At 42.0% G+C, this 20,212-nt stretch overlaps 2 protein-coding genes across 3 annotated transcripts; one reads left to right on the top strand and one right to left on the bottom strand.

The window, feature by feature from the left end:
* Nucleotides 1–318: 318 nt before the first annotated feature.
* Nucleotides 319–1,654, bottom strand: LOC115743381 (glycine-rich protein 23-like). Its single transcript, XM_030678132.2, has 2 exons — nucleotides 1,112–1,654; nucleotides 319–649 (listed from the first exon to the last, which is right to left on the bottom strand). Exons 1-2 carry the CDS (start codon nucleotides 1,515–1,517, stop codon nucleotides 561–563), a joined length of 495 nt encoding a protein of 164 aa, XP_030533992.1. The 5' UTR covers nucleotides 1,518–1,654; the 3' UTR covers nucleotides 319–560.
* Nucleotides 1,655–9,571: 7,917 nt separating this feature from the next.
* LOC115743321 (transcriptional corepressor LEUNIG_HOMOLOG) lies at nucleotides 9,572–18,568 on the top strand. Of its 2 annotated transcripts, XM_030678047.2 has the most exons (18): nucleotides 9,572–9,825; nucleotides 9,936–10,011; nucleotides 10,136–10,233; nucleotides 11,038–11,147; nucleotides 11,228–11,523; nucleotides 11,615–11,669; nucleotides 11,766–11,877; nucleotides 12,494–12,543; nucleotides 12,633–12,905; nucleotides 15,097–15,165; nucleotides 15,379–15,606; nucleotides 16,063–16,204; nucleotides 16,273–16,382; nucleotides 16,664–16,813; nucleotides 16,907–17,062; nucleotides 17,145–17,261; nucleotides 17,400–17,597; nucleotides 17,992–18,568. In XM_030678047.2, exons 2-18 carry the CDS (start codon nucleotides 9,974–9,976, stop codon nucleotides 18,133–18,135), a joined length of 2,346 nt encoding a protein of 781 aa, XP_030533907.1. In that variant the 5' UTR covers nucleotides 9,572–9,825; nucleotides 9,936–9,973; the 3' UTR covers nucleotides 18,136–18,568. The 2 variants fall into 2 exon arrangements, with proteins under 2 accessions (XP_030533907.1, XP_030533908.1); XM_030678048.2 differs by having other exon boundaries at nucleotides 9,572–10,011.
* The last annotated feature ends 1,644 nt before the right edge of the window (nucleotides 18,569–20,212 follow it).

Here is a 20,212-nt window from a genome sequence, read left to right as displayed (position 1 = left end):
TCTCCACCGCCCTTACCGGCGTAACCACTGTCGTCCGCCGGCGGAGGAGAAGATGGACTTTGTGAACGACGACTTTCCAAGCACTGGTTTCGTTGAAAACGGAGAATGTCAACTCTTTCAAGCCCGTATTTTCCATACGATACGTGTAGTCGGTACTTGAAAAATTGATCTGTGTCCCCTTAAGCATTGTGCTTAGAGCACTCGTAACACGTTGTTTATGATTATGAATTGCTCTATCTGAATCATGATGGAGTCAACATGTCTTTTAAAAGGAGATAGATTTTAATTAACAGAAGGACAGTGCTAATTTACAAGAAATTCACCTTCAAATCACGTGCATATACAAGTTGATTAAGGTTGAACATTTAAATTTATCCATAGGCAAGAAGATGATAAGGACGGTTCTGAAAGCAACTGACTTGATTGAAGAATTCTCTCTTCATACGACACTTCCTTAATTAGATAACGAAAGCAAATTCGAAGTGGGGAAAAAGAAAAAGGAACACAAATTTCCCATGCGTCATTGCATGCTGCCACCTTCATATTACACCACGTAAAGCTCATGGATGCAATTTTTTGTGACCTCCCCCTGCTCCGAACCCAGCGCCCCCGCCGTATCCGGCTCCGCCGCCGCCCCCTAAACCACCTCCTCCACCAAAGCCGCCGCCCCCTCCTCCGCCTACTCCTCCACCAACACCTCCGCCTTTGCCAAACCCACCGCCGGCACCAAATCCTCCTCCAGCACCTCCACCGGCGCCCCCGCCACCACCAAATCCACCTCCGCCGCCCGCACCACCGCCAAGACCTCCACCACCTCCTGCACCACCACCGAAGCCACCTCCTGCACCACCCCCTCCACCTAAGCCTCCACCACCACCGCCACCAAGGCCGCCGCCTCCTCCAGCTCCTCCTCCGAGTCCACCTCCACCACCTGCTCCGCCTCCGAGACCACCTCCGGCTCCAGCACCTCCACCTACTCCTCCCCCACCACCAAGTCCACCGCCACCTCCCAGGCCGCCTCCATGGCCTATCCCTCCACCCGCTCCACCTCCAATACCACCACCATGACCTAAACCGCCACCGCCACCAAGACCGCCTCCATGGCCTAAACCCCCACCACCGCCGAGACCACCACCTCCACCAAGACCTCCACCATGGCCTAACCCACCACCTCCACCAGCCCCACCTCCTAACCCACCACCCGCTCCACCTCCTAAACCACCCCCGCCTCCTAGACCGCCCCCGCCGCCAAAGCCTCCTCCAGCACCCCCGCCAGCCCCACCTCCAAGTCCACCTCCACCCCCTAAGCCCCCACCTCCTCCAAGACCGCCTCCACCAAACTTCCCGTGCCTAAAACCCTTCCTGTAAATCCCACGCCCTAGACCCCCTCGTTTAAAGAAACGCGGGTGAGGAAACAAGCCCTTCCCGTCTCTGACGCCATCGGCGTCTCCGACGACGGCACCAACCAGCAATGCAGAAAAGAGCGCAACCACGGCACAACGTGAACCAAACCCCATCGTCGCTCAAACTCGAAGAGAGGTCAAAGAAAGCTCAGGAGCTCACTGCACATGCCAGCGTTCAGCTATAGGGCAAACCTTAATATAGCCGAAGACTCCATGTCGTTTCGCTGCGTTACGAGCTCTCTCTGTTTTAAAAGAGATGGCCCCACGACGAGCCAACCGCCACGCTGCTTCGAGTTAATGAGTCTCATCTGCCCCATTGGCCATCCAATTCATTCCCAGCCCCACCCAACTGTCTTCTTCACTCGCGCTCCATCGCCATCGAAGTTAATGCAGTTCGACTTAGGGTTTTGACTTTCGGGGCGGGGCTTCTTGTTTCTTATCCGGAAATGGCTCAGCTTGGTTTCCCGATTCACAGGCTTCGTGAGCTGGCGGGGCTGCCGAATCTTTCGGACAGCTGATCGTTTTGAAGAGGAAGGCTTTTCGCTTTTGCTTTTTGCTTTTTGCTTTTGTTACGTGAGCTCATTCAATGGGAGCTTTTAAATTCCATTTATGGGATCAACCAAACTGTGTACTGTCTCTTCCGATCCAAAAAAAAAAACCCTGCGTACTGTCCCCCCTCTCTCTATATCTTTGCTTGGCAAGAGAAGAAGATCAGTTTACAGCGTGCCACCTACCTGGATGGGATGAATTGCCCTGATTAAGAAAGGAAGTAGAATCTAATGCGTGCAGATGCACGGGACCGGTAGATGTTTTAGTTTACACATCAATACATGATGTCTTTTACCTCGGAATTTATCTCAGAAAAAAAAAAAAAAGACTACGAACGTATTCACTATGAGACGCATTGGACGAGGAAAATTATCCAAAAAGTCCTAAACATATTGTATTTTTGCTAATTCAATCTTAAATCTTTTCAAATTTTATCAATTGAGTCTATTCAGCTAATTTTGACCTGAAATCACTTATGTGGAAGTCGATCATCCTACGTGACAAGGTCGTCGGCGACGCGGATAATTTTTTAATAATTTTTTTTGAAATTTTTTATCTTTATTTTCCTTGCTTTTATTCGGTGATTATTTTCCGTGCCGGCGAGGATTACTGGGGACCCTCGCCGGCCGCAAAGATCTCGCCCGCAGGGATGATCGCAGGCGAGGCAGCCATCGCCCAATTCTAGAAGGGCTGCAATGGCCCTAGGTAAGGACTTCCCGGCCCTGTCGGCCATGGCCGAGGGCGCAAAGACTCTCGCTAGATCTAGGTGAGGATCATCTTGCCTGCGGCCGGCAATCGCTAGTGACCCTTGCTAGCACAGAAAAAAGCAAGGAAAATAGACAATTAAAAATTGTCCCCGTCATCATTAGTCCACGTAAGACAACCAACATCCATGTCAATAATTTTCAGCCAAAATTGGATCGATGGACTCAACTGTCAAAATGTGAAAAGGTTCATGACTCAATTGCCAAAATCGAAAAGTTTCGGATTGAATTGACAAAAGTACAATAGATTTAGAGCTTTTTTGAAAAAAAATTCAATTGCATAGTGATTAAACAAAAAGAAAAGGCCATGTCAAGAAACACACACACACATGTGTGTGTGTGTGTGTGTATATATATATATATATATATATAAAACTTGTGTGGAAAAATCCACGTGTCCTTAAACTAATTTTTATTTTCTTAACGGGAATTAGTGACGAACTTTCCTAATAGAAACAACAAATCATTTTTGTATATGTGGCACGACCTCATTGTGTGAGTTGTGTTTTTTGGAGAGCCTAAATATTTAAAATCTAGGGAAAATTACCTAAAAAGTCCTAAACCTATTGCAATTATGTCAATTCATTACTAAATATATTTTTTTTTTTGCCGATTCAGTCATAAACCTTTTGTAATTGTGTTAATTCAGTCTATCCAACCAATTTCGGCAGACCGGTGCTTGCATGGATGTCGGCTAGCACCACCCGTCTAGCAACATAACATTTTAATATTTTTTACATTTTTATTTTATTTTTTATTCTTTTTTTTTTCTCCTCCTCTTCCTCTAGCCAACAAGGTCGACCTCACCGAGCTCGGGCGAAGCTTACCCCCATTGGCAACTAGCGAGATCGGGTCAGCGATCTTGGCTATTTCTGTTTGCCGACGCCTAGCCATCAATGACGGAGTTCGTAAGTATATGTCGCTGCGTTCTTTATTTTTTTAGAGAGAGAGACTGGGGTTGAATGAATTTGCCGGTTTCTTCGTTTCTTGGAGAGGGAGAGAGACAAAGACAAAGAATGAAGATGTTTTGAATTGCATACGGCGGGCGAGGAGCGGGAGGGCCATATCTATTATCTACTTATACCGCGCTATTGTAATCGATATCGACCAACCCCGAGGCCCCCGAGTGGAAAACTCCGGTCTAGCAGGTGTAGCACACCATCGTCCTCCTCCCGGGTCTGCACACGGACAATTGAAACACCAGCTTCGTCACCGTTCTTGCAATGTTCATCGTGGAACATAGAGAGAAAGATGATGGAGGTGTCTTGTTTTTTTCTTCTGCTCCGCGATCTAGCAAGGTCTCGACCGATCTCGCTCGACAGCGGTGAGGTCGACCCTTGCCGGATTTGGGATGGCGAGGCTTGGCCTCGTCGACATCATGGCTAACGTTGTTTCACCTTTGATAGACATAGAAAGATTTCTTTCTTTCTTTTCCTCTCTTTTCTTCTTCCTCTAGCAGACGAAGAAAAAGAGAAAAAAAAATGAAAATTATTAAAATAATATATAGCTAAATAGTCGGTTCTGACCGGCGTCCACGTCGGCACCGGTTGGCCATCAGACACAATGGTGGCGCTGGTGCTCATGGCCATGCAACATACGCTGGGGTAAGGCAATCTAGTGTTCGCATTGAGCCGGTTATCTATCCCAGCACCATAGATTGTAATAAAGACAGGTGTTTGTTGCATTCTTTCGAGCATGGCGAACTTCCTCATGGTAAAACTGTTCTAGTCAGTATTTTATAACTCATAAGTTTCATTAGGATATAGGGTTTCTTTTTGTCTTTTTGTCTTTTTTTTCAATCATCGGGATCATCATGTTTAAGAGATGGATAGAAGTGATTGTGTGTGCTTGGATCACACGGTAGCATATGACCCAAGAAGCAACAACCCATCATATGATTAGTATAAACTCTCCTATGGTATTGTTGAAAAGAAGTCCTTGTTGATGTAACAAAAGATCGAAAGGACGGAGAAAAGTATGAAATTTAGGTTCCACATAGGGATTAAAGTACTTCTTAATCTTGAAAGAGAATGGTGACACTAACTTTTATTTTCTTAGCGGGAAATAGTGACGAACTTTTCTAATAGAAAAAAAAATCATTTTGTATATGTGGCATGACCTCATTGTTTCAGTTGTGTTTTTTGGAGAGCCCAAATATTTAAAATATAGGGAGAATTACATAAAAAGTCATAAACCTAATGTTATTATGCCAATTCATTGTTAAACTTTTTTTTGCCGATTCAGTCTTAAACCTTTTGCAATTGTGTCAATTCAGTCTATCCTTCTAATTTTGACCGATCGATGCTAGCATGGACGTCGGCTAGCGCCACCCATCCAGCAACATAATATTTTAATATTTCTAAATTCTTAAATTTTTTACTTTTTTATTTTATTTTTTATTCTTTTCTTTTCTTTTCTTTTCTCCTCTTCTTCCTCCGGCCGGCGAGGTCGAACTCACCGGGCTCAGGCGAAGCTCACCCCCGCCGGTCACTAGTGAGATCGGGTCAACGATCTTGGCTATTTCAGTCACTGGGTTCTTGATTTTCTTGGAGAGAGAGAGAGAGAGAGAGAGAGAGAGAGAGAGAGAGAGAGAGAGAGAGGGGTTGAACGAATTTGCAGGTTTCTTCGTTTCTTGGAGAGGGAGAGATACAAAGACAAAGAATGAAGATGTTTTGAATCACAGACGGCGGACGAGGAGCAAGAGGGCTATATCTATTATCTACTTATACCGCGCTATTGCAATCGATATCGACCGACCCCGAGGCCCATGAGTGGGAAGCTCTGATCCAAGAGGTGTAGCACACCATCGTCCTCCTCCCGGGTCCGCACACGGAGGAGGATAGTGGTCAAGCCGACTATTCTCACGGCCCACGGATGACCGGAACACCCGCTTCGTCATCGTTCCTGTAATGTTCATCGTGGAACACAGAGAGAAAGATGATGGAGGTGTCTCATTTTTTTTCTTCGCTCCGCAATCTAGCATTTATTTAAGACAAAAATAGCGATCCGGCAAGGTCTCGACCGATCTCGTTCGACGACGGTGAGGTCGAGCCTCGCCAAATTTGGGATGGCGAGGCTTGGCCTCGCCGGTATCATGGGTAATGTTGTTTCACCTTTGATAGACATAGAAAGATTACTTTTTTTTCTCTGTCTTTTCTTCTTCCTCCGGCAAACGATCAAAAGAGAAAAATAAAAGAAAAAATTGAAAAATATTAAAATATTATATAGTTGAACAAGAAGTTCTGACTAGCATCCACGTCAAGACCGGTCGGCCAAAATTGGCTGGATAGACTAAATCGGCACAATTGCAAAAAATTTAGGAGTGAATTGGCAAAAAAATAATTTAGAACTGAATTGACACGATTGCAATAGATTTAGAACTTTTTTGGTAATTTTCACATAGAGTTTAAATTGATGAAACGATCTTTTTTTCAAGGGAAAACATAGATACCGACATCAGAAACTTCTAGATCGACCATGTTCCAATTGCAATCCTTGAATTGAAATTTTTACCTACATATGGTCAAATGAGTAACAAAATGAAGAAAAAAGGCGCATATAGCATTCATCAACTCAAAACTCTCAAACAACTTAGATTTTTTTTTTTTTTTCATATTCACCAAAATAAAATAGGCATGTTTTTTCAAATATCACTATACATGAACTTGTGTGGTATAGCGCAAATATGCCCTTTCTTTTTTCACGTGAAATACTTGTGGCTTTGCATGTGACTGATACGATGCACCACCTGACCCATGTAAGACCTTACAGGTTTTATCCATACAAAAACCAAACAAGACCGGCCACCGGACACACTCCGAAGGGCTAAAATCTTCGACCGTGAGACTTACGGGCAACCGCTCTTCTGCTTCCGGTCGCCCGATTAGTCTTCAGAAAAGGGGCCAAAACAGAGGTCTAGCCGAGAGCCTGGACCTGCTAACCTGCCAAGAAAATGAGTTTTACTTCCGGGCATGTTGTTTAGGGCGACCGGCTAATTCCTCGACCATAAAATGGTATGCTCCTTCATTTCTAGACAACTTTGGATCCATACAAAATTTCCTTACAATGGGAATCTCCTCAACCTTAGCAGAAAAAAGACATTTCCTTTGAAGAAATTATTTCTTGCCCCACGTCCAAATTTGCCAAAACACAATGGCACAAATACAGATAGAGATGCAAACACTTTTTGGACTGAACATGCCTGTGAACACAATCATTTCCATGAGTCACATTATGTCCAACAAGCATAATTTTTCTTCCATTCTTGCTTCATTCAACCTTTTTGAAAGGAGGAACTCAGCTCATCATTTTCCCTTCTTCTTCTTTTTTTCCAAACCGTGATTTCAATTTTCAAACTTACTTTGAAAGATTCAAATCCTATTTTCTAAATCAACGTTATTTCTCCTTTATGGATTCACTAAATCAACGAAACTTTCGTTAGAAATTTTCTTACTCTCGACAAGAAAATCATTAAAAATCACTTTGCAATTCATCAAATTTTCTTACTCTCAACAAGAATATCATCAAAGATTACCTCGTCCTCTTCATGTTGAGTCACAGATTAGCTACCTCTTCGTCGCTTTGATGATTGGTCGGGTCCAAGATGTGGCTAGAGCATTCTTCTTTTGATTGGGCTTTTGCGCACTCATTTCTCAAAGTGACCCACCTTATTGCATTCATAGCATTTACGTTCTTTTTTGCCAATTTGAATCATTCTATTCGAAATTCCTTACTTTGAGAGATTTCTTGAATATCCTTGCAAACTCGGCAATGTACATATGAATGAGTGAGCATGCTAAATCTTAGGCTTCTTGACCTTACCGGTTCCTTACAAGAGAAAACGTGAGTACAAAAAAAGCTTCTAATTTGTAGCCAAATAGAGGCCGAGAGCCCGGACACGAAGGTTCGGGCGCGCGCTCACTTGCCCGGAAATTGAGTTTCTAACCGACATGTCCCGGAAATTCAGAAGTTAAAAAAATCCTTTGCCACTTTCCCTGTTCCTTCGACCCAAAACCGTTGGTAAAACGACTGATTTCATGTACCACACATTGATTCCAACCTAGGTTTCGCCCAGCTGTGTTTATGCAATTTCAAAATCGTTTAGATTTTATAGTGGGTCCGATATATGGACAAGCCCACATGAAAATATTCTAAGCCCAACTCACGAAAGCCCATTTCTCTTGCACGAAGATATTGTGAATGATATTCTCTCACTAAGGTAAAAACCACATGCAATAGCATCCCTAGATTGCCGGCTGAACATTTTTGTGGTCTTCTATGAAGAAAGTATAGAAGCACGCTAGTCTATGTCTCTGACAATGACTTGATACGACCAACCCAACTTTTGAAACTTATAAAGCCTTTTGGTATGAATTCTCCACCCTAATAGCTTTGTTGAAATTCGAAATCACGCGTTAAATCACATGTTGTTGTACTGCAACCCGAGAATCATCCGTGTGCTGAGATGGGAGAGAAAACATCACCAATCAAAATACATGAAATTGCTACTACGAATCAGACATGGATACTTTATTTGCGCTCGATGCATACCAAATATGATGTCCGGAATAAATGTAGACCCCGTCGCTCAACAAAAATCAATTTCGTATATCAATCTCGGGGTACGTTTGTTTGGAGTATAACTATTTTCAAGAAAATATTTTTCGACTTTTCACCTATTTGGATGCCAGAAAATAAAATGGTCAACCGAAAATGTTTCCCACCTATCAAAATTGGCATGCTAAGTCCTTGGAAAATGAATTGCCCTCACATGAAAGGGGACATCATTTTCCCCAAAGAGACACCAATCCAAAACTAGGAAGCACACACCTCTCTCCACTACTACTACTACTACTACTTCCCTCTCAATTTCATGTACACAACCAAATAAGAAAAGTCAACCACTTTCCTTAAAAATAAATTTCGAGTAAAATCACTTCCTTCAACGTAAAATTTTTCATAAAACAAACACACCATTAAGCTACGTTTGGTAGCTCGAATATTTGCTTTGTCGGCCACCATGCGAGGGCCGCCGCCGCGACACCCAATCGTCGTCACTTTCGACCATCGCGTGATCTTCGTCGCCTCCCGCCCTCGCCGATTGCCATCACTAGCTAGCTAATCGTGTTCCGTCGACTTAGGTTGAAAAGGAGCCCAAAGATGATGCCGTCACTTCTGATCACGAGACCTTAGGTCGTGTCAAGAAGCCAAAATCGATGACTACATCGGGGATGGTGCATGAATATCATTAGTCGGAGTGTTTTCCATGGCCTATATAGAACAAGCGATCGAGAGAAGTAGACATCATCCCAATGGTTGAGATTCTCTAACGACCGGAGGATATTCAGAAGATTTCTAATCTCACCTTATCCTATTCCGTTCTAACCGGTATTCGAACGCCCAACACAACCGTAATATCGATGATGCAGAGTTGTCCCTAAATTTTTTTTATTCGTGCAATGTGATTCATAAATTTTGGTTTAATGTATGGTATTATTTTTGAAGTTTTACTTTGTTTAACGTGATTTAGAGATGTTAACATTGAACCAAAATCCAGACATCATATTAAATAAATTAGAAATTGAGGGTGCATTATGTCATTTTCTGGATATATCTAAACAGTGGCTTTTTCCCTGCCCACAACGGTTTCTTGTTTTGAAGAGCCTCTTGCCTTCCGACCAATCTTCCACGTCGGACAATCCAACGGCGCTCCTCTCTCTGTCTCTCTGTGTCAAAACACCCGAAGCAACCCAAGTTTGAAGTCATCGCTAACCCCTCCATCGAACCTGAGCTTCGGATCCGAGCCTCCATATCCGAACCTCCACCTCCTACAAAAGGCTACCTTCTCCTTCTACGATGAAAGTGAGACTCTCACTCTTCCAAAAAAAATCCTGAGCATAATTTCCAGATTCTGAAGAACAACTCTCGATGATCTCTCCGAGCAATAATGCGTGGCAGATAATCGCGTGATTAAATTCTCGAAATTTTCTCTGAATTCGAATCGGTCGTCGAGGTTTTTAGTTTTGTCGATCTCGGGGCTTTTCTGAATGGAGATCGAATTGGCGTCGCGGTTTTAGGTTTCAATCCAGTCGGAAGGAGCTCGATTGGTGGTTCAATTCCAGCTGGATGGGCAATTCGCGATGGTGAATTGCAATTCCGAATCGGACTGTGGCCGATCGCCTCATTGCATGTGCTGAAATTGCTTGCGCTTCCGTTTCAGCTGCTCTTGAGCTGGTTATTCAGCGTCGGAGAGCTACAATGGCGCAGAATCAGAGCAACTGGGAAGCGGATAAGATGTGTGTTACTGCAATTCATCTTGGGATAGTTCGTCGATTCCTTTTTTCAGCTTTATTTTTGCTGAGGATTGTGTGGCTTAAGAATTTTCCGCTCTTGTTCTTTGCGGGTTTTATGGTTATGCAGGCTTGACGTTTACATCTATGATTATTTAATTAAGAAGAAGCTGCACAACACTGCGAAGTCATTCATGACTGAAGGGAAGGTGTCACCAGATCCTGTTGGTAAGACAGAATTGATGACGCTAAACTTGGGTTTTTTCTGTTTATTTATTATTTATTTAGCAATGCTGAACTTTTTTAGTCATAGTTTGAGCCTAAATGAAGTAGGACTTAGCCTAAGGCTGTGCTTAGGTGCATGGTTGGGTAACTCAAAAGGGAGCTGAAAGGTCGCTGGATTGCTAGCCATTCTTGGAACTTCATGATGGTTTCTACGTTTTGGTGTGGTTCAGAATTGCTCACTGTCAATTAAACATGTTTGATTTTTCCAATGAGTAAACTGAATACTGTCTCGCATACTCAAATTATTCAGTTGAGCTAAATGTTTACTTGAGTGCTTAGTCAGCATAAATTTATGGGTTAATTTGTTGTGGGATGAAGGTGGATGGGAGATTTAGTTAACTTGCGTACAAAAAAAAAAAAAAATCCAATCCGATGCAGAGTTCACTCCATGAATTAGGGAATCAGATTTTGTCAAATTAATATTTTTCCTCATAATGCATAGACAAACATTGGAACTAGGACTGTCCAACTCAATGAAGCTCACGCTTTTCCTTTTCTAATAGATGGGTAAGAGCCCATTATGTCAAAGGTGCTCATTTTTTTCTCGCAAAGATTGTAGTTTGAGCTTGTAAAAAGAATTAGGACCTGTGAATTATACTGGCTAATTCACAATTCTCATGTTTAGTCTTGGTGAATCAGTTGATGGAATTTGTATCGATTAGTTGAATTGGTGTCTCTATTGTTCATTCAAGTTGAGTATCGTGGTTAATTCTCCGTTTTGGAATAATTTGTTTTCTGTCCATGCAGCGATTGATGCTCCTGGGGGGTTTCTTTTCGAGTGGTGGTCAGTCTTTTGGGATATATTTATTGCAAGGACTAACGAGAAACATTCTGAAGCTGCTGCAGCATATATTGAGGTGGCTTCATATTTATTGGGACTTTATCTAAAGTTATCTGGAAGGTTATTTTCTTTAGTGTATGATCTGTGATTTTGTAGGCACAACAAGGTAAAGCAAGAGAACAGCAGCAGCAGCAGCAGCTGCAGATGCAACAATTGCAGTTCATGCGCCAAGCAGCCCACCTGCAAAGAAGAGACTCTGCTCAGTCTTCACTTGGAGGTCCTGCAAATGCCGTCAACTCTGAAGGAATGTTAGGGCAACCTACTGCCAGCGCACTGGCAGCAAAAATGTATGAGGAGCGCTTAAAACTATCTAATCCAATGGATTCCCAGGTTTCCCAACCGCTTCTTGATGCTAGATTGGCCCTCCTAAAGTCAACATCAAGTCATCCTGGGTAAATTTTGCATGTCAAATGGCATGCATTTTCTTGATACTCTTATTCTCTTGTGGACATAGCAACTGATAACTTGATCTTCCTGTTGCAGTCAATTGGTGCAAGGAAATTCTGGCAGTGTAACGGCAGCACTGCAACAAATCCAGGCAAGAGGACAGACAGTTCATAGCTGCAGTACCTAATCCTTTAACTTTCTGTCCCTTATTTTCTTCACTTAATTTTCATTTGCTCCTGGCATGTAGGACATCAAAGGTGAAGTTAACATGGGTGGAACTCCGAGGTCATTGCCTATGAACCCTTCTTCAATCTACAGCCAGGGAGTCATGCAGCCAAGACCTGGAATTGGGAATGCAGGTAAATTAAGTTGTTCATTGATAGAGGCCTGCATTTCAATTGAGCTGAATGGCTACAAAGCTTTTTCCCTTCTTCAGCTTTGTAATTGTCCCTTACATTGCCCTCAGCTTACCATTCACGTGTCTTTCTCCAAAAACACAGTTAAGTTATGAGACATTGGATGGTTATCAAATTAATGGACTTGGTTCATGAGCTAAGGATGTGCAATATATCAGTGAAAAACTGTTCCTATAGAGCTCCCTGTTGATGTTTGAAATTCTGAATAGTTTTCTACAATGAGAAATAAAGAACATGCAATTTTTCCATCTTGATCGATTCAATGTGATTGCAATGGATTCAATTGACTCCTATTAGGTCATTAAATCAATTGCAAGATTAGAGCCATTTCGTATTCCCTAGATATAGTCAAAAGATTCAAACCTCATTTTAGTCTTATAGCATTTAGCAAGTTAAACTTATAAGAACAAGATAACTTTGTGTGAAACTCGCCCATTTAGTTAGGCTCTTTTCTGCTATAATCGAGTGGACAACCTTAATTTTTAAGCAAAAGTCACTTCCCGTTCACATTATGTGTTCTGTTGTTTATTCAAACTTTTTCTCTTATTGTATTATTAAGGATTGAACCCTGGAGCAGGTGATTTACCACTGAAAGGATGGCCTCTGACGGTGAGTTGAGTACGCTGTTTATCTGGTGAAAGTTCATGCATTCATATTGTGTTGTCTTAAAATCTTGCCGGGCCAATATCTCTTTTCAGGGTATTGAGCAGATTCGACCAGGTATAGGTGCACAGGTCCAAAAACCATTTTTACAGAGTCCAAATCAGTTTCAGCTGTTGCCACAGCCACAGCAGCAACAGCTTTTAGCTCAAGTTCAGACACATGGAAACATCAATAACTCACCTATCTTTGGCGACATGGATCCTCGAGTCTTTAGAGGACTACCCAGGGGAACTTTAAATGCAAAAGAAGGCCAGGTGGTTGCGAATGATGGATCTGTAGGCTCTCCAATGCAATCTACTTCATCAAAGGTAATATCAGTTTCTGAACGCGTGGGTGAAGCTCTACTATAGTTGTACATGCACGAGGCACTTTCTAGTTTTTCATTTTGTTGCTGAATGGTTATTGGTTTCAGTGTTGATTTATTTGCCAGAATGATTCTGAAACTTTATTGTATGCTTCTAAGAGATAAATTTTGTAACCAAAAAGAAAAATGGAGAAGTCGTCATGCTATCAATAATGTTTTGCTTCAATTGTTGACGTTCTTGTAAAATACAATTTTGTTACGAGAAAAATGGAAAAGACATGATGCTGTGAGTATATATTTTGCTTCCAGCAATAAATTGAAAAGAGAAGGGTTAATGTCATCAGCGGTCCCTGCATTTTTGCCCAAAAAATCAAATCTCTCCTCTACTTTTTTTTTTTTCTTTTTTTTCTGTTCAAAAGCATGCCTCTACTTTTCAGAAAGTGTCACCTGTCATCCCTATGTCTGTTCAGTGGTGGAATATGTTAAAGTGGTGTTAATGCAGTTAAATATTAGAGTGTCATGGATTTTCTTTATCTTTTTTTAAACCAAAGGTGGAAATTTTGTTTTCTTTGTCTTTTTGTTGTTCAAACCAAAGTCGACTCGACTCTCTATATATATGCATATGTATACATATGTACATATATATACATATGTATATACGTATACATACAAATATATACATACATATGTATACGTATATATGTATACATATATATATCTACAGTTATTTTCCCTTCACCTTCTTCCTTTATCCTTTGTTCTCTTCCCTCTCATCTTGACAAAATCAAGTACAACCTCCATAGCCACAGGCCCACTAAAAGCTACCACGACAGTTCATGCCCAATTGTTACTTTTGTTTCCTTGAGCGAGCAGGTAGAGGTGAAGTGACAGAGGGCGACACCATCACCCAAATTGTCAAATTGAGGTCTTCGAACCCAAGCCTCTTGGACAAGAAGCCCGGACGTGTTCTTGTGCACTCATGACCACCACTTGCGGCCATGACCAGGAGACTCGAGCTCGAAAGGCCATGGCAGCCACAAACCCAGAGTTTGAGCTTAAGAGGCATGATAGCCTCAAGCTCGAGATCTAGTAGCCATGGTCATGAGACAAGCTCGAGCTCGAGCGGCCATAGGGATTAAGTGGAACAGAATTGACTGAGTGGTAGAGTCATGGAAACACCTCCTTCTTCCCTTCTTTGGACCAATGGCGATCTGAATGAGTCGCATATACACCCTAGTACATAGGAAACATCGTTGTAGTAAAGGTCGTAATGCCAAAGGAATCGTTACCACAGGGCCAAGAGCTCGAGATCTGGCGGTCGAGTGGGCATGGCCATAGCGAGCCGTTCACAGCCACGAGCTCTTGATCACGTGTCCATGGCTGCGAGCCTTGAGCTCTCGCGGCCACTGCCACAAGCTCGAAGCTCGAGCAGCCAATGCCGTTTCAAACTCAAATCGAGTGGCTGTTGCCAAGAGGTCGAGTTATTGTCAGCCCTAGATTTGGCCATGGCAGTCTTAAGCTTGAGCACGAACAGCCAATGGCTGCCGTGAGTTAGAACTTGAGCTAGTGGCCATGGCAACCCTGATGGACGACCTGTGTGTGTGTGTGTGTGTGTGTGTCTCTCTCTCTCTCTCTCTCTCTCTCTCTCTCTCTGTTTTACTTTTTTTCTCTAAGGTTTTATGTTGCCTGATGTGGCGGCTATTTGGCGCTCCACAAATATTTTGAGCAAACCATTATACGACACATGTAATCGGGGTCCATTTCAGCAATCCGATGGTCCATGTCAGCAAAATCGACCAGCAAGAGAAAAAGTGACTGTGGAAGTATGACACGTTCTGAAAAGTAAAGGAATGATTTGGATCTTCTAGTAAAAGTACATGGACCATCAGTGACATTAAACCCAAAATAAAAGGTTCATGTTTTAACTTCCAGCAAGACAGATGGTGCCTTCCCCTTGTCTAGATTGATCCTTTTGCATGAAATGTGAGGCATCTACTTGAAAGGGCATTTTCAATTTGTTTCTGCCTGAGGACATTTTCTGAGATCAGAATAATAGAAGTGCTCGTGAGGAGGCCATCAAGATTAGACAGTTTATGCTGTTTGTTGACTCAGTGGTTTACGTGCATCGCCAGCATTAAGTGCTTTACAATATCACTTTGAGCTTTTTGTCCAAGCCAAATTTCAACCCTTTGCAGATGAATATGCCGCAACAGTCTTCATCTCAGCAGCAGCAGGATCCATTGCAGTCACAGCAAATGCAACAGGTTTGGCTCCTTCTCTTACATAGAGATGATTTCTGTCTTTTCCTATTAAGAAAACCCTTAGCTATGTTAGAAATCGAATTTCAGATTAACTGCAGGATGTCTTTTGAGTAATACTCACTGGACCAAAATCTTATTCAAAATATTGACAGTACTTTTCAGATAGGATCTTTGTTCTGAATGACAAAGTGATGACTTTCGCATTTAATGTAACAGAACAACAGGAAGAGGAAGGGGCTGTCATCTTCTGGACCTGCTAACAGTACAGGCACAGGAACTACGGTTGGAGCCCCTAACTCACAACCATCTACTCCTTCAACTCATACACCTGGTGATGGAGTTTCCATGGCAAGCAATGTGCAACAAGCTGGCAGTATGTCGAAAGGTTTGATGATGTATGGTTCAAATGGATTGGCCGGTCTTACATCTTCCGCAAACCAGCTGGTACTTGTTTTAGCTCGTGATCCTTGTGGCTTCTGCTTTCTTATTGTCAGTAGCAATGTCATTATTGTCCTCAGTTACCTGATTTTCCATTTCACAAGTGTCCGACCGTGTAAATGTGCACCTTAGTAATCAAACTAATTATAATGTGCCAACCAGTTGTTTAATTATGAAGGCATTCTCTGCTAGTTTAATTTCCCGGAGTGGTGATGCTGGAATGCTACCATAAGTGGTCATTTCAGGAACAAAAAATCTGCCTAGATTCCTATTTAGATGGGTGAAATATCCGTGCAAGAATGTAACTACGAGTGTCCAGTCTCATAGTACATTTATCTTTTGCACTTTTTGGTCTGCATATATTGTTGCACCTGCATCTTGTGTGGGAAACACCTTTAGATAACTCATCGCTCTTATAAGTCATTGGCACAGACCTTGTTTATCATTCCATCTGGATTGCAGGATGACATAGATCATTTTGGCGATGTTGGCTCTTTAGATGATAATGTAGAGTCTTTTCTCTCACATGATGCTGGTGATGGAAGAGACATGTTTGGAAAGCTAAAGCAGAACGCTGCTGAACATGCTGCAGATTCTTCAAAAGGTAATTGGCCGACTCCTTCCTTCTATGTGTAGTAGACGTTGATAGCTGATTCTATTTTTCGTTTTCAGAGTTTTCCTTCAGTGAAGTTAGTTCCATTCGCAAGAGCAAAAGCAAAGTTGTCTGCTGTCATTTTTCTTCGGATGGGAAGTATTTGGCAAGTGCTGGTCATGACAAGAAGGCAAGTACTATCCTGGGAAAAAGATTGATACTGAGCATCATTTGCTTCTAGGCGACGAATGGCACTGGATCATAAATTTTTTTTTTAAATGTTTGTACATTATGCTTCCTTCAAGTTCTTGGTTTGTAGAGCTTGGTGCTGCGTGAAAATTTCTGCATTTAAGGTCTGCAGTAGTGTTTGAGGGTTGTGCAAAGTACTGAAAACTTTGCCTAGTCCATAATGTCAGATGGTTATGTTGATTATATGATGATATTAGATGCTTAACTGCGTGACATCAATAGGTTATCCTTTGGAATATGGAAACATTTCAAACTGAGAGCACTCCAGAAGAACATACTCACATAATCACTGATGTGCGTTTCAGACCAAACACGACACAATTGGCAACGTCTTCATTTGATACCACCGTCCGGGTTTGGGATGCAGCGCAAGTATAGTCTCTATCTCGTTTTATTACTTGTCTAACATCTTTCACTCTAAATAGGTCAAAAATGAATTGTGCTTATGATCTTTGGGTGTTGCAGCCAAGCTTTTCCTTAAAGTCATTTACTGGACACGCCTCCCAAGTGATGTCCCTCGACTTCCACCCTAAGAAGAATGATCTTTTCTGCTCTTGCGACAGTAACAGTGAGATTCGCTTCTGGAGTATCAATCAATACTCATGCACCCATGTCTCCAAGGTTGCAAACAAATCTTGACCGATATTTTAATTCTCAGACCTGACTGCAGCTGTTTTGAAGTACTTCATTGTTGGATGTTCAGGGAGGTATTGCGCAGGTGAGATTTCAACCCAGGATAGGGCAGCTGCTTGCTGCAGCAGCAACTAATGTGGTGTCCGTCTTTGATGTTGAGACAGACAGACTGACTCACTTGTTGAAGGTACCAATATGTATTTCACTAGAGTGAAAGGGAGCTCTGAATTTGTCATAAAAGAAAATTGTGTATATAGGTTCCAAGAGTGTGGCGGACATTCTAATCGGTTCGCTAATTGTAGTGGGAAAACTCTTACTTTTCCAGGGGCACCCGTCAGAAGTACATTCTCTAAGCTGGGACACCAATGGAGATTATTTGGCATCTGTCTGCCCGGAAACTGTTCGAGTGTGGCGACTGTCCTCTGGTGAATGTGTTCACGAACTCAATTCCAGCGGAAACAAGTTTCACTCATGCGTGTTCCATCCAACATATTCCAATCTTTTGGTTATTGGCTGTTACCAGGTAATAATTGGCTTACTATTGTTGGTACATGCGCTGCACATGATTGCTTTTATTTCACTTTGAGAATGCAATTCCGTTGTAGGACGTTTCCATCACATTTAGGGTGCATTTCTTATCCTGTGGAACCGATTTGTACTTAAGAAAGAATTGGTTGGATAAATTACTCCCTAGAAGTGTTTTCCAGATCTTTTTGCAATGATAGTCTATTTTAGATTCTTTTTTGGGCATGAAGGGGCTTTAAAAAGGAATTACAACTCCTTGCCGTGGATGTTGCACATCACATGGATTTCTTTGGACTGAATGATTTGTGGGAATTTTAGCTGTTATCAATCCTTACATTTTAGTTTCTCAGCCTGAGTACTGAATTGTTTGATGTACGCTTTATCCCCTGCAGTCGTTGGAATTGTGGAACATGGTAGAGAACAAGTGTCTGACGGTCGCAGCTCACGAGTGTGTTATTTCGGCGTTGGCGCAGTCGCCGGTGACGGAAATGATTGCCTCGACCAGTCATGACAAGTCGGTTAAGATTTGGAAGTGAAAGTTACACCCCTGCTTTTCTTGCTTCTTTACAAGCCTTCGATTTGAGCGTGTTTCAAGAGCTGAGGAGGAGTCACGAAGGAGCCAAAACCCCACTGTTGGTTGTCACCCACACTTCCTCACCACCATAAAGTCTATCCATTTAATAAGGTTGAAGCAGGATCTCGCTCGGCTTTGTCGTAATTAAGGGCCACCCTGTTACCTGTAACACTATGATTGTCACTTGCGTTTCTATTGGGAACGTGCAAGATCTCTATTTATCATCGTCGGAATCATAATTTCTCGTCTATCAAAATTGTCCGTTAAAAAGGTGTCGGACTTTGCTAGTTTACAAGAACTTGTTTTTTCTCGCCTTTAAAATTCTCAGAATTTGCCTATTTAGTTGTCCTGATGACATTAATGGAGTTCCTTGTACGCTCTTTTCAGTTCTGTTTGTTGTTGGATGTACGTACACCAACCAAAGCATCCTGCGGGCTTTTCTATCTCGTGGAGATTACATTGTTGATTGGCTTTCTTGGGTAAAAAGAGGAATTGTGAAACTTGATCATTTTATGTTCTGTCTCGGAGCACAGAGGTCTTGCAAGGATTTCAAATCTCTTCCCAAAACGAGGTATAGGAAGAGAGAGCGAAACCTTCTCGAGCTCTTTTAAAAGTTCACAATTCGACGAAGGCATGATTTAATAGTTAATAGATACTTACGCTAACATTGACGGATATAATATGAAATTTCCATTTTGCATGTTTGAAAATGTGGGGGTGGAAAGCAAAGGAAAATGGAATGTTTGGGGTGACCTCAGGTTGACTCCTGCCTTTCTTTTTCCTCAGTTCTGCTGTCATAACTTTACTAAATTAACAACTAAAGATCCCCGAATAAGCCAAACATTAAACCGCGGTCAAAAGAAGAAAGAACTTGTATAACAATTGCAAAAAGGAGCCACCCCACGCCCAACTGCCAATCCTTCTTTGGAAGGGGGGATCTTGGCAGAGTGGGAAGAAAAAAAATAGAGAGAAAACGAGAGTTCAGAAGTGGGAATATTCAGAATATTTTCTTTTCATGGAGAGAGTCTTTGATGTTTACAGGACACACACCGAGGGCTCTTTCACTGCAAATTCTCTGACAAAGCTGGAAACGAAATCGAAGTTGCTTTCCTACGAAAGGACTCACATCCATGTCGCCACAGTAAACAAAAAAAAAGAGGTTTATGTATGCTATTAAGAAATCTCAAATTTACAGATGTGCATGGCCTGTGTTATCTTAAACTTGAATTACTTTTATTCTCAATGGTACATAAGATGCGGCTCACAAGAGGCTAGCAGCCCTCATCAATAGTAGTGGAGTCACGAAAAGACCCCTTGAAAAGCGTTGTGTCATTCCCCTTTGTAGAAGTTCCCACCTCTTCAATTCGTCCCCTATTTCAATCAAATTTTAAACTCATGAGATTGGTTTAATGGTTCGAAACAATTACGTACGTGGATAAGGTGCGAGAGATAAATTGTATATAATCGTCCAAGAGCAATGTTAAATTACATCTCCAATAAAGTCGTTCGAATGTTTGCACTCAAGTGTTTTTCAATCCTAGAAACACCCAAAGTCAAAAAAAAAAAAAAAATCCAAGACGAGATAGAGAGAGAAAGAGAGAGTGAGGGGATAAAACTTGGAGAACTAAATTTGTGATTTGCCCTTTTGCTTTATCGCCCCAAAAACACAATCATTTGATTGGTATATTATCTGCGCAAGAACACCCATATTCACCTACTTAGATACTAATGATTTAGATATGGTCAATTTTTTTAATCTTTTTTATTTTACGAAGCTTTGTGAAAGTTAATGCCGTACGGAGGTCATAGCACTTGCGGTGTCCCAAAAGTTACCCTCTTTTCTATATATCTATAGCTTGATCTCAAGAGAGTATGTGAGCGTGGTGACTCGCCTCGAGTGAGAGGGAGACAACTACGCTTTTTCCTTAAATAATTTCATGGGTTCGAACTTAGAAAATTGTCATCTTTGATGTATGTCACAAGGGTTATGTTGACCTTATTAAGTACGCTTAATTTGGAATGACTCGATTTTCATGAAA

The sequence above is a fragment of the Rhodamnia argentea genome, chromosome 1 (assembly GCF_020921035.1).
Source record: "Rhodamnia argentea isolate NSW1041297 chromosome 1, ASM2092103v1, whole genome shotgun sequence".
In the NCBI taxonomy this organism is placed as follows: Eukaryota; Viridiplantae; Streptophyta; class Magnoliopsida; order Myrtales; family Myrtaceae; genus Rhodamnia; species Rhodamnia argentea.
The sequence above is the reverse complement of the archived record's forward strand: the minus strand, read 5'-3'. Positions and strand labels throughout refer to the sequence as shown.

Coding starts and splice junctions, on each gene's coding strand:
- LOC115743381 (XM_030678132.2), bottom strand. CDS start 1,517: ATGGGGTTTGGTTCACGTTGTGCCGTGGTTGCGCTCTTTTCTGCATTG. Junction 650..1,111: donor TGGTCTCGGCGGTGGTGGGG/GTTTAGGCCATG, acceptor GCTTTGGTGGAG/GAGGTGGTTTAGGGGGCGGC.
- LOC115743321 (XM_030678047.2), top strand. CDS start 9,974: ATGGCGCAGAATCAGAGCAACTGGGAAGCGGATAAGAT. Junction 12,906..15,096: donor TGCAATCTACTTCATCAAAG/GTAATATCAGTT, acceptor AACCCTTTGCAG/ATGAATATGCCGCAACAGTC. Junction 16,814..16,906: donor GGGTTTGGGATGCAGCGCAA/GTATAGTCTCTA, acceptor TGGGTGTTGCAG/CCAAGCTTTTCCTTAAAGTC.